The following is a 21,420-nucleotide window of genomic DNA, read 5'->3' on the forward strand; positions in this document are numbered from 1 at the left end:
CGAATATTTACGAAGGGTTAAGTTTGGCCCGATGCATGGCATGGGAGCACCAACTCCTTCCTCATACTTTGCCCGCCCATTGGACTGAAGGGAGCTCCTGTTTTCATCACATCTACCTTTTTTTTTTCCTCTTGTACACACACATACATATACCTATACAATTTGCTTTTTTTAGGTACTAACTTTCGACTGTTTTTTTTTTTTTTGAGTGTAGATACGTGAAAAAGGTACATTTAAATTCGATTTATTTGGGAGCCAAGTCGGGTTAAACTTGAAATTTTAGTTTTTATGAAGCTTCATAGTAACTAAAACGAAGAGATCACCCAATTTACTTAGTATCATATATATTTTTGTTGTAACTAATTGTAAGAATATCTAAGTTTAATCACTAGATTCGAATAATGGTTAAGAGATGTTATTTCAATGCTAAAAGAGAGCTTTAATCCAAATTTTCTTGGATTTAAATGCTAAGGTTTTTGCCATGACCCATCTCACAATAAAATCTAGAAAAGGAGATTGGGTTCCTCCAGAAGGAAGACCAAGGCCCAAAATATCATAATAATGAAAAGAAAATAAAGAATAAATATTAAATTTATATATCAACTTTAATTTTAATGTAATTGTATATATTTATTTTTATATTAGATTAATTTAATTGTTTGTGTATGCAATGTATCAACATAAAATGATGATAATTTGATAATGTTATTAGTGATTTATAAAATGAAATCAAATTAAAATTTCGCATAAAATTAATGTATGACATTATACATTATATATTAATTTTAATATTTATCCCAAAAAGTAATCATAAAAAATTGTTAAAATGTATTTTTAGTAAAAGAATACACCCACAAATACAGAATTAAACATTAATTCTTATTTAATATTAAACATAATCATTAAATTAAATTATTTAACTCAATAATACATCCACCAATAATTTTAAAATTTTATATTTGTAATTCTTAGCCTTATTATCCCATCGATGCTTTTTCATATCTAATTTTCAAACTCGTCAACGAGTAGGCAGCAGCAGCTTCTCCTAACTGTTACTTGGATTTTATTATTATTATTATTTTATAGCATTTATTCAATCAGGTAAACATGAATTTTGTTAATACATTTAATTATTTTACATGCAAAATAATAAAGTATATTAGTTTTCGTAAGTAAAATTACAGTAGTTTAATTTGATTATTTTTAATAATTAATTGAAAGTTAAAGAATGGATGAAATTGAAGAGGAGCATAAAATTTAACACGTGAAAATAAATAAAATCCACATAATATTATAACACATCAAAAATTAATATTAAAAAGCACAATATATGAAAAGTTGAGTACAGTTTTAAAGCAAACAGAATCGTAATGTAAAATTTGGTAATGATTTGTTAGGTTTAACTAATACAGATTATCTGCTTAATCTGTTTTATTTTTTTTCAATTTCCCAGTTTTAAAATAACAACAAAAATAAAAAGCAAAAAACATGGAGCATCTATGTCGGATCCTGGACACGTGGCAAACACTCAATGACAGAGTTGGTTTCCTAGTTTGTCGCTTCATTTCTCCCAACTATTGTCCCTTAGAAACACCATTGGTACACGGAATACCAAACAATTTAAAACGAAAAAACAGTCAAATTCCATCATTTTTATTTTGTTTTAATCCCAAAGGAAACTTCATTTCACCTTTGAGTTTGATTAGCGTGCCTGGCTCTACATTGGGTCTTTTTTTTTTCTTCAAAGGTTTGAACTTGGGATTTATCAATGTCTCCACTATTTCATGGTAATGGGATTTTTTTTTTCTACGAACTTTGTTGATTTTTTATGTTATTTTTTGTATTTTAACAATGTTGATGATAATCTTTAGCTTTGTGTATAGGATTGTAGAATGTGGGACATTGGTAAATTCCAAATTCAATTTTTTTTCCAATGGTAAACTGAAAATCTTGGCTTGTGTTCACTGTTTTTATCATATTTTTAGCTTATTTTTAGTGAATATATATGTTATTCGGATTCGGGTAAGAATTTTCTTATTATTTTGTAATACATGTTTGAATTTATTGAATACAAGTGTTGGACATAGCATAGACGGGTCTTGTTTCAATTCGTTTCTCTTTGTGTTCTTTATGAAAATTTTACTATAATAGTATATCATAAGTATAATACAAATACATGTTTGAACAACCGTATACAATGTAGTAATGATATTCCAATAGAAAGCAACATGGTTTATTATGCAGTAATATCAGTGTTAGCTCAAGATATTATATACATACGTATTGATAGTATCATTTGGTTTAGTTAGCTTAATTCTGTATGATTCTAACTATTAATGAATAATGGCTACCTTTTGTGTTTTTGTAAGAACACTGAGTTAGGTTCTGTCTTGTTTGTTCTAATGTAAAACATGCTCATTAATTGGAGTTAATTGTTTAACAGGACCGGTTTACACAAAATGTTAACGAGGGACCAAAAGTTCTTACAACTTGATCAGGACTTGACAGCTCTAACATAACTGCTTGTCCGTTTTTTCGAACCAATGGCAAACAGTAACTACGAGAATCAATGTAAAGCTGATATTCCATCACTCCCTTGCACTTCCTTTTTGTTTGTTTTAACTAAATGGTTTAGTTTTTTCATTTTCCTCCTTAGCTGGTGGTAACTTGTCCAATAAGAATTCTAATACTAAAGCGGGAAATGTTCCTGGGGATGCACCACTCCGTGGTCCTCTCACACCATTATCCGGAGAAGAAAGGAGGAAGGCTTCCTCTGACTTAAAAAATCAGCGTAAGTTGCATGCTTCGTTATAGTGCCTCCTAATCCATGTTCGATAATGTTGCATCTGCCATATTTTGCTATTTAAGTGCTATAAGTAATGTATGTATAGATTTAAGATGGTTCTAGTTAACTGGCTATTCAGTTTGATGGTCTAGTTATGCACAAGAATACAAAAATAACATGTATATTGAAACCGTATATATATGTGTGTGTATCCGTTTACTTCATGCATGTATACGGCTAAATGCAATTATTTTGCCTGTTCATGTCTCCGGTTTACTCTTCTTGTTTTTCATCTTCTGCAGAACAATCAACTACAGGACTGCATCATGGTGGACACAATTTTCATGAGGTGTTTCAATGGAAACAAGGGCGCTACGCTGATCTCCCCGGGGCAAAAATTTCAGAGATGATGAAGTCTAACAGTTTAGATGTAAGCTGTCAACATTCACTATGTTTAATGCCTTCCATTTTTTAATACCCCAAAGGATTTATTTGTATGTATATAATGCCTTCTCTCGTGTTTTCTGCATGCAGAATGCTCCGACTCAGTCGCTTTTAAGTGTCGTGAATGGAATTTTGGATGAAAGTTTAGATAGAAAGAATGGTGAAATTCCTCATGTAAGGGGGTATTTTAAGTTATACATTAAACTTTTATGCGAATGTGTACCTTTCTTTACGTACGCATTTGTATATTTTGGTATAAAAAACATGATGATGTTACGTTTGTTGCTCAGCGTGTAGCATGTCTCTTGAGAAAAGTTGTGCAGGAGATTGAACGACGTATATCAACTCAAGCAGATCATCTACGAACCGTAAATCCTATTCTAAATATCTTGCTTTGGATATTTTCTTGGTTTTTCTATGGATTTTTATGTGGTTTATGGCCCGCAGCAAAACAATCTTTTCAAGATTCGAGAGGAGAAATACAAATCGAGAATCAGAGTACTTGAGACCCTTGCAGCCGGGAACAGTGAAGAGATTAAGGTTGGAAGAAAAAAAAGATTACTTTTTTAGATTCCAAAATGCATTTCTCTTTTAGTTGTAGATGCTAAACTGGGCGTATTTCATGACCTTATTTGGTACAGATTGTCACGGTTCATCCTCAGCAGACAAAGGTTCGAAGAAAAACGATTATTTCCCGTTGTTCAACAGCCTTGAACTGCTTTTGTCCTATATTATCACAGGCATTCATTATTAGCTATTGGTTTCCACATTGTTTATCCATTACTTATTGCAAAAATCTCAAATGAGGTTTCTTTTAAATGAAGTTACTAAATTAAACCAATCATGATCTCCTATGTATCCCGGTTTTGGAGGTTCTTTCCTCCTTGTTATTAGATTTTGTGGTCACTCCTTGTTACATATACCTTTCAACACTATATATATACATATATTTCTCATGGAATCTTTTCTCTTTTTCTGTAGACTGAGAGCCCCAAAGTGGAAGAAAATCGGAAAGTTGAGGAGAAGGTGAAGGACAAAAGAGAGTCGGTGAAAGAAACTGATAAACGTGAAACCCATGAACACGAAACCAGTAAACACAAAATTGATAAACAAGCCATTAAACAGGAAACCGAGAAACACATTCGTGAAATTGCATCACTGAAACAAGAACTAGAAATGGCCAAAACAATACACGAGCAGCAGTGCTTGGAAATGCAAAAAGAGACTGAGGGTGTCAAGGCAGGACTTCAAGCGAGGTTAAACGAGCTTGAGTCCCTCCTAAATGATTCCAACAATAGAGTGAAAGAGCTCGAAACGAGTGCCAAGTCGAAATGTCAGAGTTGGAGCATGAAAGTGAACACCTACCAAAGTTTTATGGATTCTCAGTTTCACGCAATGAGGGTACCTATGGATTTCTACCATCTTGGATTTGTATTTTGTTCTTCAAACATCCTTCATACTAATTCGTACGAGTATTCAGGATTTAAGGTTTACTTCCAATGCCATCAAGCAAGAACTTTTGAAAACACAAAAGAGCTATTTCGAGGAATTTAATCTATTAGGTACGTTTCTTGTGGAAAAGTTTTGTCAACTTGGATTGTTAGTGATAAGAGTTCTTATGAGAACCTTTTTCTTGTTCAGAAGTAAAGCTTAAAGCATTAGCAGATGCAGCAGGGAACTACCGTGAAGTTCTAAATGAAAACCGGAAGCTTTTCAATGAGATTCAAGATTTGAGAGGTGCCTAGAAGTAGCTTCTATACTAAGTTATCGGCTTTTATTTTCTAACCCTTTTTTTATTTCCAGGTAACATTAGAGTTTTCTGTCGAGTAAGGCCATTTCTGCCTGGACAAAATGGAAAACAGACAATCGTAGAAAGTATCGGTGATAACGGACAGTTGGTTGTTACAAACCCGGCCAAGCCAGGGAAAGAGGGACAAAAGACATTTAAGTTCAATAAAGTTTTTGGTCCAGCTGCTACTCAAGGTTTTTGTTTCTATTCATTGCCAAATTAAATATTAGTTTGCGAAAACATTGTGATTATCTAATTTTAGAACTCTTTAACTAAGGACAGGAGAGGTATTTGCTGATATTCAACCTTTTATTCAATCGGTAGTCGATGGATATAACGTTTGCATATTTGCTTATGGTCAAACCGGTTCGGGGAAAACATATACAATGGTAAGGAACTAAGCATTCATTTATTCTTAAGCGCATGAAGTTACACAAACATTTCGAACAAATCCCATTCTTTTTTTCGTTTGACATTTCCAGACTGGTCCTAATGATGCAACCGAAGAAGAATGGGGTGTTAATTTTCGAGCTTTGAATAATCTCTTCAAAATCTCTCAAAATAGAAGAAGTACCTTTCAATATGAAGTTGGGGTTCAAGTGGTAGAAATATACAACGATCAAGTGCGTGATTTATTATCAAATCGTACTGGTCCTGCAAAGAAATATCCTTTTTTTCACCGAATACATTCTCTTTTCAAGTGTTTTTACTTTCGATATTATTGTTGCGATATAGTTATCTTTGTGTTCCTTAATCCGCACACAATGGGGGTTACCAGTATCTCTCAACCTAATGGACTAGCTGTACCTGATGCTAGCATGCACCCTGTTCTATCAACCACAGATGTAATTGATTTAATTAATCTTGGGTTCAAGAATCGAACCGTTAGTGCTACTGCATTAAATGAAAGAAGTAGTCGATCACACAGGTTCGTATATTTAATCTTTTACAATACACATCTCGAGTTAGAATATTTCCTCTGCGACGTATGATTTAGTGTTTTTGGTTATAGCATTGTCACCGTGCATGTTCGTGGGAAGGATTTGAAGGCGGGAGATTATATATATGGTAATCTGCATTTGGTAGATTTAGCAGGTAGTGAAAGAGTAGATAGATCCGAGGTAACCGGTGATAGACTTAAGGAAGCACAACATATTAATAAATCTTTGTCTTCCCTTGGAGATGTAATTTTTGCTCTTGCACAAAAGAGCCCTCATGTACCATACAGAAATAGCAAGCTCACTCAAGTACTTCAAAGCTCTCTCGGTACTTATTTCACTATGTTCTGAAACTGTATGAAATCACGTCCGGGTTTTAGAATGATAAAACCGATATCATGGTTCGTCTAAGTGGTTTTTTCATATATATTCCAGGAGGACAAGCAAAGACCCTTATGTTTGTGCAGCTCAATCCCGATGTCACTTCATATTCTGAAAGTTTGAGTACTTTGAAGTTTGCAGAACGAGTTTCCGGAGTTGAGTTAGGTGCTGCACGAAGTAGCAAAGAAGGGAAGGATGTTAAGGAACTAATGGAGCAGGTACGGTTTTGTTTTCCTCTTTTATTTCGTATATGAGTTTATAATTTTTGATTTGGAACTTGACTGGATTCATAAATGCGTATGATCTTTTCATGGTTCAGCATATAACATTACCTGAAACGTGATACTATATAAAAGATTTTATGCTTTGTTGAAATATTTGTGTTATAAGAAGTATTTGCAACATCTTTTGCTTACGCTTTTGTTTCAAAAAAGTCGGTTTAGAGGCACGAAATGGACCGGACAGATTGGTTGGCAATGGATGAATACGTACCAAATGTACTTCATTTAGCTTTAGTAGATGGAATAATGTTACTTTGATTATGTTTTAGCAACAACTTTCCCTATGTTCTTCACTTGAATTATGGATACGGATACATACATACATTCATACATATATACACAACATAGAATCTCCATTCACGTTATTGTTCTCTTAAGTTTAACCGGCTCTGCAGATGGCATCTCTCAAGGACACGATAGCTAAAAAGGACGAGGAGATTGAACGGTTGCATTTACTTAAAGATCTAAAAAACGGATACCCCGGGATCGATGGTGAGCAGCCCGGAACAGGCTCTTTGAGGTATGATTCTTCCCCCATCTATAGGCCAAAAACTCCGAATAGGCTTTTAGGACATACTGAGAAAACAGTTTCTGATCATTACAACTGGTTTCACAGTGATAAGCAGTCTGAAACCGGTTCAACGGACGATGAAAAATCCGAAATAACTGATGCTGCTCTTTCTATGGGAACAGAAACTGATGGCTCAGCTGAATACGTGCATTCCCCCGAAGGCGTATCTCTGGGGAAGTGAGTATCGGTTTAATGCTCTTTTAGCTTTAGTACAGATATAGAAATTTGCAATTAGTACATACATACACATAGGCAGACATGTCTGTATGTGTTCGATGTTCGATTTCATCGGGCAGACTCTGAATGCGATCGTATTAAGCTATACTCAATGCAAGTTAACTTTCTGCAGGCCCAAGGTCGTACCAAAGGTCCGAGTTTTACAAAAACCTGCACAAGCAACACCAACATCAAAATCAGAATCTCCGAGAGCTTCTTCACCCGGTACGGAACTTTTCATACAAAAATTAGACCTTTTTATATGGTATCATTCTAAAGTTTTCTCTTTTATTAATCTTTTCAGCCATTAAAAAGACTCTCAGCTCGAGTTCAAATTTGGTTAAGCCTGTTGTCAGGAAAAAGGTGTAAATTAGATACTCAAAAAAGTTGCAGTTGGTCACAACAATCCTTGTTTTATAGTGTTGAGGCTGTATTTATCATTGGTCTTTGGAGTTATTAATTATATGGTAGCCCGTTTTGGATCCAATTGGAATTGGCTACAAAATTTGATTTCTTCTTAAAAAGTATAATTCTTTTCTCTTGCGCCCTTGGATCACCACTGTAATTGATGTTTATTGGAGTATGTACATATGTACAAAATTTGTATGTCTTCTAACGATGGCTCCTTTCTAATTCCCTTCTATTACCTCTTGCAATTTCGTGAAATTTATTTTCGAGATTTTGTTGTATTGTATGGGTAACTTAACTTTTAAATATGCCTAAATTTTAAACAGTAATATAACAATATTTTTTCATTATTTCTAATAATAACAAATCTTCTCACCATCTTTTTTCCATATTAAGAAAAATCGAATAATACATTTTCTAACTTCAATATAAACTCAAATATTACCTTTTTTCCGTATGTTTTTTCTTTATTTAGAGATAAAACAACATCATCATCTCCTAAGCATTAAAAAGTAATATATCTAAAAAATAAAAATATTTTTTGAATAGTTCTAAAGTAATGATGACACAAAACACAAATCTTATGTCTCACGGATAAAAAAAATCCTACTTGGCTGACAGGCTTATATTTCCCGCCAGAACAGAAACTAAACGATAAATCCGTCGGTACTGATCTAACTTCAAAAGCTTTCTGTTACCATCTCTCGGACATATACCGACGGTTTATGTCGCTTTTCGTCTCTAAAAACTAATACTAAACAAATAAAAAATCCCAACCCTAATCTTATTTACCCTAAAACCAAAATCCGGAAAACCCCTCCTCAGTTATTTGTTCCCCTGCACCTTCGCTACGCCCGATAGCTCTCTTCAAAGGAAAAAGGGTAAAATCAGCATTCAAATTTCGTTTAATAAGCATATTTTATTCGCATTTAATATTCTTTTATAATGATTTTTTCCCTTTTCGATTATTGAATTTGATTTGAAATGGCGAAACGCAAACGCCGAAATATTGTCCCTGCGAATCGCAGAGCTGAATCTACTGTTCAACCTCAAAAGCATCAATCAATGCCACCACAACATGAACAGCAATCTCTGGAGCAGCTTGCTTTTGGTATATATGCAAACACCAATTGGAAAATAAATCATCGTGTTCATGTATCCTTAATTTTTTTTTTTTGAAATTATTTATTTTTTCTTTATGTATATAACATTCCAGAAGTTCAAGGACCGAATAAAAAAGGGCATGGTGGTTGTGTAGGAGCGGTTGCTTCTTCGTCTCGGTTAAGGCTGGTCCTTCGCATTTTCAATCAATGCAAAGAAATGAAGAATGAGAGGACTTGAAAGCTGAGCTTCAAAGACTGAATGAAGTTGTGAAGATGATTTTATCTTCTTCTTTTTTAAAAGCAATTTCCTGGCGAAGATCTGAATAATCTAATGATTGCCACTTCTCGCTTGCTTAACAAAGAGGTATGTCTATATATCGTTTCATTCATTCAATGTTTGTGATGAAATGAGTATCATATATATTGAAATCTTCATTTATTTTTATTAGGCACCCGATGCTAATAGTGCTGTTGAACCCTCTTCTTCTAGCAACAATGAATCCATTCACCATCACTCTAATCAAAATGAAAATGGTAAGCTCCTCATGCCTATTGGAACGTTGTCTGTTTGATTCGATGTTGCAATGCAATGTGAGTTTCTACAGAAATGGTTCGTGCACAAATTTTATTGAAACTCAGTGTCGTAACATGAATTTCGAGCCTTGCATGCTGATTTTTATTGGATTGATAACTAAAATAAATGAACCTTAAAAGTTAGTCATGTAAGATTCAAGCTTTGATGGGTGAAAATTCCAGATATGGGATAGCCTTCCCTGTCCCAAGAACAGAACACAAGCCTTAATAATATGCAAAATGCTGTAGCCTTCCCTTCTTTCTTATTCATTAGTAGTGCCATAGAAAGCTTGCAAGCATACAATTGCTGGCTTGTTATGCCATGGAGTTGGCTTATTGATGCCTTTGTTGGACACGTACTGGTGCTAATACTCTCCCGAGTAGAAGTAATGTTGAGAGGAAGTCACTCTCTAGGCCGGTCTTGGACCCTTAATAGAAGTATTGTTCTCAGGATGTCTATGCTCGGTTTTAGCCCTAGGTTTTTGTCTCCGGACTTGCGGAGAGCTCTCGAAGAGTTCACAGAGTTTAGTGGGGGTTCAAATCCATGCCCTTAATAGGCATTATTGGGCAAGAACACTACCACTTGGTATTATTGGATCAAGCGCTCCCACTAAACTCCGTGAACCCGTTGAGGACTCAACATTGAGTCGGGAGACAAAAACTGGGGGCTAAAATCATGCATAGACATCTTGAGAACAATACCTTTGTTTGAGGGTCTGATCAACTGCTCAAAGAGTGACACTTTAAAGGCTTCTTCCAATAAGAAAGCCGATCTCTTCCAAGATCATCTCTTGTTTATAAACAATGAGAATTATTATAGTTCATTGTTTCCTATTTAGAGCAATGGCATTTTGCTTGATAATAGGGACTTGAGATACCCTTTTGCTTGGTATTTTTGAATTGCTTCAAAGGGCAACAGCTTTGTTGGTGAAATGTTGTTTTTATGCCATTGTTTTGAACACATTGAAAGTGTCAATTTGTCTATTTGGATATAGGGAATGCATCATAAAAAGAGTGGCAAGTGTTACAATTTTTTGTCTTTAATTTGTACCTTAATCTTTTGGATACATGTTTTTCATCTTTGACTGAACTTTGAAACCGTGTTTTGTTCGAAACTCGTATTCCTACCTTGTAAATTATAAAATCAGTTATGTACTGAATTAAAAAATAGTCCAATTAACGATACTTTCAGTCATTGGGTCAACCCTTTAAATTGAATTATTTAGTTAAAAATTATAATTATTAGTTAACAAAATATTTATTTAATTTGATAATATGATCTTGAATAAAGAGATATATAACATCTAGAAATTAAAGTCAAAGAGATGAGTGAAAGCAAGCAGCTTTGACCCTCCTGTATATCCTTTTTTCATCAATCTTTTCAACCTTTTTGCCTCCTCTGATGATTTTTTTTATGCATTGGAAACCAATTATTTTGTGAGATTCAATTCATTATAAAGAATTTGAAATTTTAAATAAAGGAAAAAAATGTAGTTAGGAAATTAATTTAAGCACCTGCATGGTTTCCATATCGTCTGAATCTGAGTTGAAGTCATAGCATGCACTTGCTGCCGTCAACTTCATTGAAAGAAACTGTAATATTTCATATACATGAGAGATTATAATCATGCGGTTGGATTTAATTTTGAAAAAAAAAATTATTTTGCAAGAAAATGAATTTTCGGATAAACCGAAACTAAATAAATTTGAATCGATTTTCGGTTTTTTTGTTTCCTGTTAATTTATCAGCCATTCATACATGCATATGTACATGTATTGACTATATTGTCCTTCGCATGAAAAATGGCTTGAAAGCAAGAAAATTGTGAATAAATGATGTGTTTGTTATTCAACGTACCTCGATCTGGTTCTGCAAGAACTGGACATAATTGATTATCTCGTCTAACATTACTGCCATCCCCATATTCTGCAGATTATCAACACATCAGAATAAAAAAATCATGTATGTACGATCTTTGTTGTTTTTGCTATACCATATGCATGATGCAACTCGAAGCATAATATTATAATAATTACCCTATAGCACCCTGGGACTATATCTTGCAAGCTTCTTAGTCTCTCATTTATTTTCCCTCTTCTAACCTGTTTGGCAGAAAAGAAAATGCTTCATTTTCATTATCGACCTTTGAAGTGTTGTTCTTTGGACAGCTAATTCGGTCCCCCAACAACCGAAGGCGTGTTACAGTTTTGTTCTCAATTTTCACGGTGAGTCGTGTATAATTTATGGAGGGGACGTCTTAATTGATGGAGATAGGTATCTGCAGGATTTGAGAAAGATATCTATATAGGACATGTGAATATAATAAAATTACAGGAGCACCCCGAGATTCTACCTACCAACCAAGGCGCTTTTAAGCATCGGTTGGTGGTTTGAGTCGTCCGGCATTCAGATAACTCCATTATTATTCTTACGCCTTATATAGACACCTTCTCCGAGTTTTGCAGATACTTATCTACACCAGTCAAGACATCTCTTTCCATGAATTGTATACGGCTCTACATGGAGGTTAGGGATAAAATCATAATACTGAAGCAATATATTTAGTTGCTGAGGGGCCGAGTCAGCTACTTGAAGAACGACAGTTCGAAGACTTCTACCGAAGTACTTGGTACCCCAGCAATATTGAATTTCATGAGAAAGGAAATTGAGTTATAAGTATATAACCCTCTCTGCAACACAGTGACTATTGGTAGCTTGACCTCGTCTAGCTCTAACATGAACCACTTCTTTTGGTTTCTCTTCTTCCTTGCCATTGCTTTTTGCTCTTTTCCCTCTTCCTGGATTCTTCAAGACAGTAAAACCAAAAAACACTAAAAAAAATGAAAAGAGAATTCAAGAAAATGATTTCAGAACATCATATACGTGTTTACGTTTCTTATGTTGATCTCAGTTTCATAAACATGGGGAGACGATGAATTCCAGAAACTAGTTTCCCATGCGAAATCCAATTCTTTTCTCTTGTGGGTTTCTTCATGGAATTCATTTCCAGGTGTGAAAATGGGCTGAGAAACTGATGGTACTGAATTGTGGGTAAAACCTGGTAAGTTATTATCTTCTTCTCCCCAGTTATTAATGGTTGGGATCTTTTGAGCTTTATTGTTGAACAGGTTGTTGTCAGTGGTGGAGAAAGGTGAAAAGCTTTGGTAATTCAAGGATTTTAGTTCAGGGAATTGGTTAAGTAATTCCATGGTAGGATCGATATCCAAGAATGTGAAATCAGCCATGAGATTTTTCTTCTTTTTTTTTTTTTGGGGGGGGGATACAATCGAATGGGTGTTTCGGATGATAAGAAATGGGAGTAGTATTTATAATGTGAGATCATGATAAAACTCGAAGTTTGATCCGAAATTGAGAAGGTTTATATAGAGGAGAGTATTCGGCCTTTTAGTAAATTGCGTCAGTTTTTTATTAAACCTATTTAATTTAATTGATTATAATCTACGAAATCTGATTCATCAATTTAAAGCTCAACAATCAACATAATTAAATTGACTTTAGGTCAATCAGTTAATCGATTTAATCAACTTTAGTTATTAAACTTAAATAATATATTATATATTATAAATAAATAATATGTATTAAATTAAGTTAATTTTTCGGTCGAATTAATTTAAAATTTTAACAATAGATAATCAATTAAAATAACCGCACAAAATGCCTAAATCAAAATAAACTAAATCAATTAATTCAGTTTAACTGAAAATTGTTCTTCCATAAGTAAAAATATTAGATTTGAAAAATAAATTTAAGCAAATGCTTAAACTTGTCTAAAATATAAGTTAAGCTTAAATTTAAATATTTAAAGCTTGAGCTTAGTTTGGGCTGGTTTTAAATGGGCAGACCTAGAATAATATGATATTGGACTTGGGTTAGTCTTGTTTAAAATTTTAATTGATGAATAATATAAAATTATTAATTGTTAAATTAAAAATATAAATATTTTCAAAAATAATAAGACCGAAAGCCTAGAATAGGTTTGGGTTAATAATTTTATATATAGACGGGTTTAGATAACCAAATCTAGAATCACTTTTATTTTAGATTTAAAATGTAAATTTAATTGTTAATTCCGTTAAAATTTATCTATTAAATCCAGGTGTTGCATGACATCAAGTGAATTTTTTATTTCAAAATATCACACCAATAAATTTAATAAAAAACTTTAACAATATTAACTATTTAAATTACATTTAAAATTTAAAAATAAAATAATACTTTAAATGCATAGCTTCCATGCAATCATTTGATCATATTTGATAACTTGTGTAGACATGTTTTATATTTTTTATCCAATCATGTGAACATGTCTAAAAAAAATAGAAGCTTTACTTGACTACAAAGACATAAAATTGAAAGTAAACAATAAAAATAAAATAATCTCAGCTCCGCTCATCAGAAAATTGACCCCATTTACTCTTCCTTGTATATTTTACAAATAGTTAATATAAAAATAAAATTCATACAAATAAAATACTCGATATAAATTAATGTTGGCTTCTTTTGTGCCGACCGCTTGAAGATTAACGTGGCCAACAATAATATTAGCAGACCAAGTTGCATGGGCACGTAGTCCTTTTCCGATGTCGTTTATGCCTATATCCTTTAGTTTCGTGTCCATATATAAATAATCCTAAAATAGTATATTCTAATTTAGAATTTTTTAAATAATACAAATAATTATGTAAAATGTGAGTTATTTTAAGTTTTTATCATTTGACTTGATGTTATTCAAATTTAAGTTTTTCTTTTCCAATTTATTTATTTTAATTTTAAATAATTTAATTAATCAATCAATTTGTGTTTAAATAAAATTCTATTAAAAGGAATTAGACATTATAAAATTTTATTTAATTTTAAGTATTGAAAAGTGTCATAAAATATTATAAAGTATCAACTCTGAATTCAATTTCTCTTATGAATCCATTATAAATTCAATGCAAATTGCACTTCATAACCAATGCATCGTCATCTACAAAAAACATAAATAAAAAATAATGAGATAAATAATAACAATTTTAAAACAAGAATAAAAGTATATATAAATTGATTTAATTACACTTTATATAAAACTTAAGTCGGATATCATTTCAAATAAACTATTCGGAAATAATTTATTCGATCAAATTTACATTATTGTTGAATTTATTTATTTATTTATCAAATCACGTTTAAATTCAAAAAATCATAGTCCCTACTAAAAGCATAAATCGATAGGTTTCCATTAAAAACAAGACAAGATAAATAGTAGTAGTTTAGCTATATATATATTAAAAATAATTTGTAAAATTGAAGCAAAATTGGATAGTGTTTGAGGAATTTAACGGAAAGTAGGAAACTGGTGGCCCAATAATAATAATGATAATAGATTCCCACGGTAACAATTTAAGCAACCCATTTTACTCAATTTAAGTGTTTTCCCACCCAAAATAGGATTTGTTTGACTTTAGGAATATAATTTTTTTGAGGCATAAACACTTGGAAGTAAGTACACGTTAGTTCCAAGTTATGGGGACCATAACTATGACAATCTTTAACACTATATTTGGTGTGATGGAGAAAAAAGAAATTAATATTATTGCTATCAACATATACATATGATCATTTTTATCTAATATGAAAATAAGTACATACCTCTGTTTTATTTTTTAAATATGTATAATTAAATAAAAATTAAAAATTTATATGTATAATCAAATTTTATATGTATAATTGCATCAATTGAAGGTCATGCATCATGTTTTATAAATTGATAAAATTAATTATTTGAGATTTATAATAAAATAAATAAATTGAGAGTCAATTTTCTTTGTTTTTAAGGGTAAATTATGAAAGATCGCTAAATTATTAGTAAGTTTATATTTTAGTCATTTAATTTCAAAAAAGTTGTAAAATGATTTTTGAACTATCTGAAAGTTTTCATTTAAGTCATTGAACTATTCGATAGTTTTTATTTAAATCATTGGGCTGTTAAATTTTTATTTTTCAAAAGTCTAGTTAGCAAGCTCAAAGTGACAAATCGACAATAGGTACAGTAGATCAATACCCATTGACAAATAGAATAACATATTTTAGATCTAAGTTAATCTAACGGCCAGTGTCAGAGATCAGAGAAGAAAAGTGTTTGGATGTTGGTTCGAAAATTCACGACGTTCAAAGCTGTTTCATGAAAAAAAATTGAACTATAAACGTGAAGAGAAAAAAAGTTTTTGATTAGTGCAGACGATAAGGACAAAAAAGGCCATACAATAATGATTTTAACATCCTAAAAGGCCATACAATAACGAAAATTTTTGAATAATTCGTGACCATTTAACTTTTTAAAATTGAGTGACTAAAATATATATTTACTAATAGTTGAGGGACATTAGATGTAGCTTACGCTTTTTTAAACCTGCTTAAATTCCATGTCTTGGGCCTTTGTATATTTGGATCTTAAAATTAAAATTGGACTTGATTTCAGGACGTCAATTTGCTAAATAGTTTTGGGCTTTGGAACTCAATATTAGGCCCACCAATATTCATTTCAATTTATTTCTTGTTAATTATTTAAGAAATCAGATCAAGTACCATTTTCTTTAACGAATACATATTTTATAATTATATGCTCAGGAATCAAATAATTTTATATTCAATTCAATTTTCTCATTAGATGTTAATGAAAAAGTATAATATTTATAATGATTATATATAATTTATGAAGTAAATTTGAAATACTTCCAACTAGTAACAGTGAAAAAGCAACATATGAGTAAGTTAATTTGAAATCTTACTAGCTATATAAATCAAACTTTCAACTTGTGCCTATGTCACCGCCTGCGTCTCTCTCTTCCACTCTCAGAAGTCAGAACTAAAAAAAGCGTTTAGCTTTTCGCTTCGAGAGAGACCGCAATCATGTTGGTTTACCAGAATCTCCTTACGGGTAATCGAGAATGGGATGCTAAAGTGGGTCATGCAACCAATCCTTCTGCCCAAGGTGGTGATGACCAAGCTGTGAAGGTTGTTCACATTGTCTACCCTTTTAGGCTAGAAGCAACACCTTCTGACAAGAAGCAGTTTGTCGTGTTCATGAACAAGTTAATCAAGAACTTGACATCGGAATTGGATGCAAAGAAGAAAGAGACCTTCAAGAAAAATAATGAGGGAGCAACCAAGTTTTTGCTTTTCAAACTAAAGGACTTTCAATTTTTGTCCGAGACGACGGGTGATCAAAGGGTGAAGCGAGGAAAAAAAATCAGTAGGCCGAAATTAAACCATCTATATATTTATAATTTTAAAGGATTAAATAAAAAATTATTATTTTTAAGGGGTTAAAATATAATTTCACTTTTATTAATTAAAAATTTTAAAAAATTTAATAAATCAAAATGATAAAATTTAGATTTTAATAGACACTGGGCTTCCTAACCCCCTAAGGGCCAGTTTTTCATTGCTTAAAAAAAACATTTCTGACTCCAAAAACACTTTTGAAAGAAAAGCTGTGAAGAATAAGCTACTTTTGGCTGAAATTTTTAGCTTTTCTGAAGTACTTTTGAAAAACACTTCTGAAAAGAAGCTGAAAAGGAAAAGCTAAAAATTTTAGCTTTTTCTCTTCTAAAAGCATTTTTGGTGCTTAATTACTTTTTCACCCATCCAATAACATAGTGTTTTTCTTTTCTTTTTTCTTGGTGCTTAATTACAATTGTGTTAAAATAATTAATTAAAAATAAAAAAATATTTTTAAAATACTAATTACAAATATTTAATGGTTATATTTAAATATTTAAAATATAGTTTATATATTCTAATTAAATTTTATAAATAATTAATATTTATTACTTAAAAATATTTAAAATTTATATTTCATATATTAAAATATTGACAACAAGTTATAATAAATTCTTTATATTCTTACTAAAATATAATAATATTAACTAATTTAAATATTATTTAAATGCATATTTGTTACTTGATAATAACATGTCTAAAATAGACATTTTATTTCTCAAAAGTACTTTTTGACAGCAATGCTAAACACTCAAAATTTAAACCAAACTTTTCAAAAGTACTTCTCAAAAGCACTTTTCCATAGCACTTTTCAAAAGCAATGAAGAACTGGCCCAAAATCTGCCTCAGCGAGTGATTACTGTTTGCTTACTATAAGAACGGTGCTGTTGACACAACATTTTTGTACTTGCGGGAAGAAAAAAATGCAACATTCTTTAGGTTAAGATCCTTCCAACTTTCTTCTTATTTTAATACACTTGTTAGTGTTATGGGTCGCGGATAAAAGTTTGTAATCAATAATATGATATTGCCTAACAATGTCAATTAATTAAATGAAACTTATTTAACCTACTTCATTTAATTCGATTCGTGAAACAAATGAAAAAACTTATCTACTTGTCTAATGAAATACTTCAGTAAAACTAGTTGAATATATGTAATCCTAAAAGATCTTGTAAAGTGTTTAAATACCACAGTATTCTCAAACTTGTAAATAAACTTAATCTCGATGGTCGATATAATTTAAACTATACTCATGATCGATTATTTTATCAGCTACAACAATTTTTAAAGATAATTAAAAAAAGTCTAATATAGATATATGAAAATTTATTTATTTATTTTTTCGAGTAAAAAATTTAAAATGGAACATGACTTTGAGTACATAGCCATACTTTTATATATAAAAACCCTAGCGAAACGGGCCACTTCTAATGTCACACTATAAATTAAGTATTTCGGTAGAAACCCTAAAGATTTTAACTGAGCCGCTTATACTTCTCTCTCGACTCTATCATTCTTCGCCAAGGTACGCCACCTTTCATTTTCCTATTACTTGCTTCATCGCCTAGATATTGCGGGAATTTGTTTGAATTTGTAGTTTTAAGGTTATTTGTTTTCGCTTGTGCGAAAATTTGTTTGGAATCCATAAAATTTCGAGTGTATGTATGCAGATTTCGGTATTGTAAATTGCTTTTTCCTAAACAATTAACAACCACTTAGATCGATGAGATTTATGTAAGCCTATGAGCAGCGTCGATGTGTGATAAGCTGTTTTTTCCCCCTTCTATTTAGGAATTTGTTGTCAAATGAGTGTAAACCATTTCTAGTGGAAATATTCATTTATTTCCTTTCATAGAATAGAACATGTAATTTGAACAGATTGAATGAAAATTTTATCAATTATTAAACTTGTTATTGAATATTGAAACTGGTATAAATTGAGCTATAGTTCCAGAAGTTGGATCTTAGTTTAATATTTAGTTAAATTAGGAAGGCATTTTACTTAACCTATTCTTTTTTCAGTATGATTTTGTAATTATATTTTTATGTATGGAAACTGGTTTTTGACTTCTTTTATTTATGAATCTTGCAATGCAAATCTTGAAGATGTATACGTCGATGAAGAAGATCCACAAAGATAAGGATGTTGAACCAACCGAATTCGAGGAGTCGGTTGCACAGGTTTTAAATTACTCTTAAAATTTTTTAATTTGTAAAGTTCTTGAGAATGTGCAATCCCGGGTGTGATTCCATTATTTGTGGATGTATGTTTGTAACAGGCATTCTTTGATTTGGAGAATACCAACCAGGACCTGAAAAGTGACCTCAAAGATCTTTACATTAATTCAGCAGTGTAAGAATGTTTTGTTGGGATCCAGTAACTGTAAAGTTACTTCTGTATTTATCAACCATATGACTATATTACTTATTCACTTGCAGCCAAATCGATGTTTCTGGGAGCCGAAAAGCTGTTGTTGTCCATGTTCCCTACAGATTGAGGAAAGCTTTCCGTAAGGTTCATGTTAAGCTTGTGAGGGAACTCGAAAAGAAGTTCAGTGGCAAGGTGAGGAATGGACTAAGCTATTTTTTCTTCAAATTAGGGGCAGTTTAAATGAAATTTGGAAGTTGGTCATTTAGACATTGCAGTTCAACAAGAAATGAGACATATGTCTTTGTGAATCCCTTGCTTGATATGTAGTTACTGTTTATCTTAAGTTTTTATGTTGTACTCTTTGTGATGAAGTTGGAATGTTTTTATTGATATGCTTGATGTATGCATCTTCTTGTCTTTAAGCTTTAACTTAGTTCATGCGTCTGTGATAGGATGTGATTCTTATTGCAACTCGAAGGATATTGAGGCCTCCAAAGAAGGGCTCAGCTGTTCAGAGGCCACGCAGCCGTACACTGACTGCCGTACACGAGGCAATGCTCGAAGATGTTGTTTTACCTGCTGAGATTGTCGGGAAGCGTACTAGATATAGAATCGATGGATCGAAGATAATGAAGGTACAACACTGCTGCAATGAAATATTTTTATTCTAATACTAAAACAGTTTGGGAAATGTTGCTTATTCATTGTTTGGCACCCTTTTTGTACAGGTCTTTTTGGACCCCAAAGAACGAAACAACACAGAATACAAGCTCGAAACCTTTTCAGCAGTTTACCGGAAGCTCGCAGGGAAGGATGTTGTGTTTGAGTTCCCAGTTACAGAGGCATAAAGAAGGCCTTTTTAAAAGATATGACACCTTCTGTCTGGTCCTTTTACCCTTGAAACTTATTTTTGTGAGGGTATTTAAAATTTTGACATCGACATTTATAAGTTGCTAAACTAGCAGAGAAAGTGTCATGGTGAATTTATTTTCTTTGTTATGAACGTATATTTCACTATTGGGTAATGGCATTTAATTATGTAGGTTTGTGAGTTTGAAAAGGTTTTCGTTGGTTCAAGCTAATGAATGACTCAATTTTCTCATAAAATCCATTTTACTATGCTTTATCTCATCGAATGATCATCGTTCCTCGAACAAAAAAAAATGGTTTAGCAAATGAAAAAGCCTCTGGGACAGTTCGTGGATCAGTAAGGTGTTTTTTTTAATTACAGTAGAGAATGCAGTTTTTCATGATCTTGATTTTGAGTGGATGTTTATTGTCATTCAACGTGTGATTACTACGAAATTGACACCACCCCATTTGAAAGGGGCAAGAGAGCTAGACTCTTTACTATCAAAGACCATCGACGGTGGCGCTCAAGATATTCGGTTTTCTTGAAATGAAATGAAAGTAAGAAAATTAAAACGGTGATTATTTACTCCATTCTTTAATTATGTGTTTGGAGAATAGAATATATTTTATGATCAATTGTTTACTTCTTGTAAGAAAATTAGTTATTGATAATAGATATCATAATTACAATAAAAAAATAAATAAAAAAATGGAAGAGAGAGAGGTGGAAGCATAAAGTGAGAAGGCAAAAAGTGGAGGTTGTGGAGGGGTAAGGAAAATTTAAGCAAAAAAATGAATTGGGTAACCACTTATTTTAGTAACTTTGTGACTAATCAGAAAGGAAAAGAAAACAGAGGCTGAACATGTGTCAACTAGAGGGACCAAAAGTGATATTTACCAAAATTTCTGTAAAATACAAAAATAATACTGAACACGTGTCAAGTAAGAATTTCCTTTGATATATATTATAGATTAAATATTTTGAAATATTTATCTATATTATTAAAAGTTTGATTGAATTTGTACCACTTAATCAACTAAAGTTTCAATTGTGAAATTACATTTTTTACCTTTATAATGAAACAACAAGTATTATATAACGGTAATTACTTGGACAAATATTATTTTAAGAATATTTAAATTTTTATAAAAGTAATTATTTGGTATAGAAATTATTTTTACAAGTATGATTAAGATTTTGTCACATATTTTAAAAAATAAATTTAATTTAATTTAAAGACACATGTTAAAATTTGTGGAGTTAAAATTTTCCATCACCGCTAAATAAAATTTTTAATGTAAAAATAGCGATCATAAAATTTGAACACAAGAGATCATAATATTAAAATAATTAGTTTATAATACATTATCATTTCTATTTAACATTTTTAGCAAGAGATTAATATAATATATTTTTTGA

The 21,420-nt window shown here is 31.7% G+C and overlaps 4 protein-coding genes and 1 long non-coding RNA gene across 8 annotated transcripts; 4 read left to right on the forward strand and 1 right to left on the reverse strand.

Moving 5' to 3' along the window:
• The first annotated feature begins 1,617 nt into the window (after positions 1-1,617).
• LOC105801727 (kinesin-like protein KIN-14P) lies at positions 1,618-8,061 on the forward strand. Of its 3 annotated transcripts, XM_012632980.2 has the most exons (22): positions 1,627-1,787; positions 1,884-1,936; positions 2,444-2,571; positions 2,657-2,791; positions 3,088-3,215; positions 3,320-3,403; positions 3,520-3,597; positions 3,677-3,769; positions 3,871-3,900; positions 4,211-4,630; positions 4,710-4,791; positions 4,871-4,966; positions 5,033-5,212; positions 5,301-5,407; positions 5,501-5,682; positions 5,782-5,946; positions 6,031-6,284; positions 6,392-6,555; positions 7,014-7,138; positions 7,235-7,366; positions 7,539-7,630; positions 7,710-8,061. In XM_012632980.2, the coding sequence occupies exons 3-22, from the start codon at positions 2,544-2,546 to the stop codon at positions 7,772-7,774; spliced, it is 2,640 nt and encodes an 879-aa protein (XP_012488434.1). In that variant the 5' UTR covers positions 1,627-1,787; positions 1,884-1,936; positions 2,444-2,543; the 3' UTR covers positions 7,775-8,061. The 3 variants fall into 3 exon arrangements, with proteins under 3 accessions (XP_052479191.1, XP_012488434.1, XP_052479190.1); XM_052623231.1 differs by lacking the exon at positions 7,710-8,061 and having other exon boundaries at positions 1,618-1,787; positions 7,312-7,366; XM_052623230.1 differs by lacking the exon at positions 1,884-1,936.
• Positions 8,062-8,456: 395 nt separating this feature from the next.
• LOC105801726 (uncharacterized) lies at positions 8,457-12,513 on the forward strand. 2 transcript variants are annotated; one of them, XR_001136041.2, is made up of 6 exons: positions 8,457-8,694; positions 8,842-8,924; positions 9,030-9,280; positions 9,366-9,450; positions 11,423-11,452; positions 12,402-12,513. It is a non-coding gene; the product is annotated as an uncharacterized LOC105801726 (long non-coding RNA). The 2 variants fall into 2 exon arrangements; XR_001136039.2 differs by lacking the exon at positions 11,423-11,452.
• On the reverse strand, positions 10,741-12,735 carry LOC105801725 (transcription factor BEE 3). The gene is made up of 6 exons (XM_012632973.2): positions 12,382-12,735; positions 12,176-12,295; positions 11,527-11,592; positions 11,348-11,416; positions 11,005-11,082; positions 10,741-10,888 (listed from the first exon to the last, which is right to left on the reverse strand). Exons 1-6 carry the CDS (start codon positions 12,733-12,735, stop codon positions 10,871-10,873), a joined length of 705 nt encoding a protein of 234 aa, XP_012488427.1. The 3' UTR covers positions 10,741-10,870.
• Positions 12,736-16,402: 3,667 nt separating this feature from the next.
• On the forward strand, positions 16,403-18,586 carry LOC105800876 (translationally-controlled tumor protein homolog). Its single transcript, XM_052623721.1, has 2 exons — positions 16,403-16,723; positions 18,569-18,586. Exons 1-2 carry the CDS (start codon positions 16,403-16,405, stop codon positions 18,584-18,586), a joined length of 339 nt encoding a protein of 112 aa, XP_052479681.1.
• LOC105801724 (40S ribosomal protein S7) lies at positions 18,189-20,208 on the forward strand. Its single transcript, XM_012632972.2, has 6 exons — positions 18,189-18,302; positions 18,884-18,958; positions 19,057-19,130; positions 19,217-19,340; positions 19,601-19,783; positions 19,877-20,208. The coding sequence occupies exons 2-6, from the start codon at positions 18,884-18,886 to the stop codon at positions 19,994-19,996; spliced, it is 576 nt and encodes a 191-aa protein (XP_012488426.1). The 5' UTR covers positions 18,189-18,302; the 3' UTR covers positions 19,997-20,208.
• Positions 20,209-21,420: the final 1,212 nt, after the last annotated feature.

This window comes from Gossypium raimondii, chromosome 11, assembly GCF_025698545.1.
Source record: "Gossypium raimondii isolate GPD5lz chromosome 11, ASM2569854v1, whole genome shotgun sequence".
Lineage (NCBI taxonomy): Eukaryota > Viridiplantae > Streptophyta > Magnoliopsida > Malvales > Malvaceae > Gossypium > Gossypium raimondii.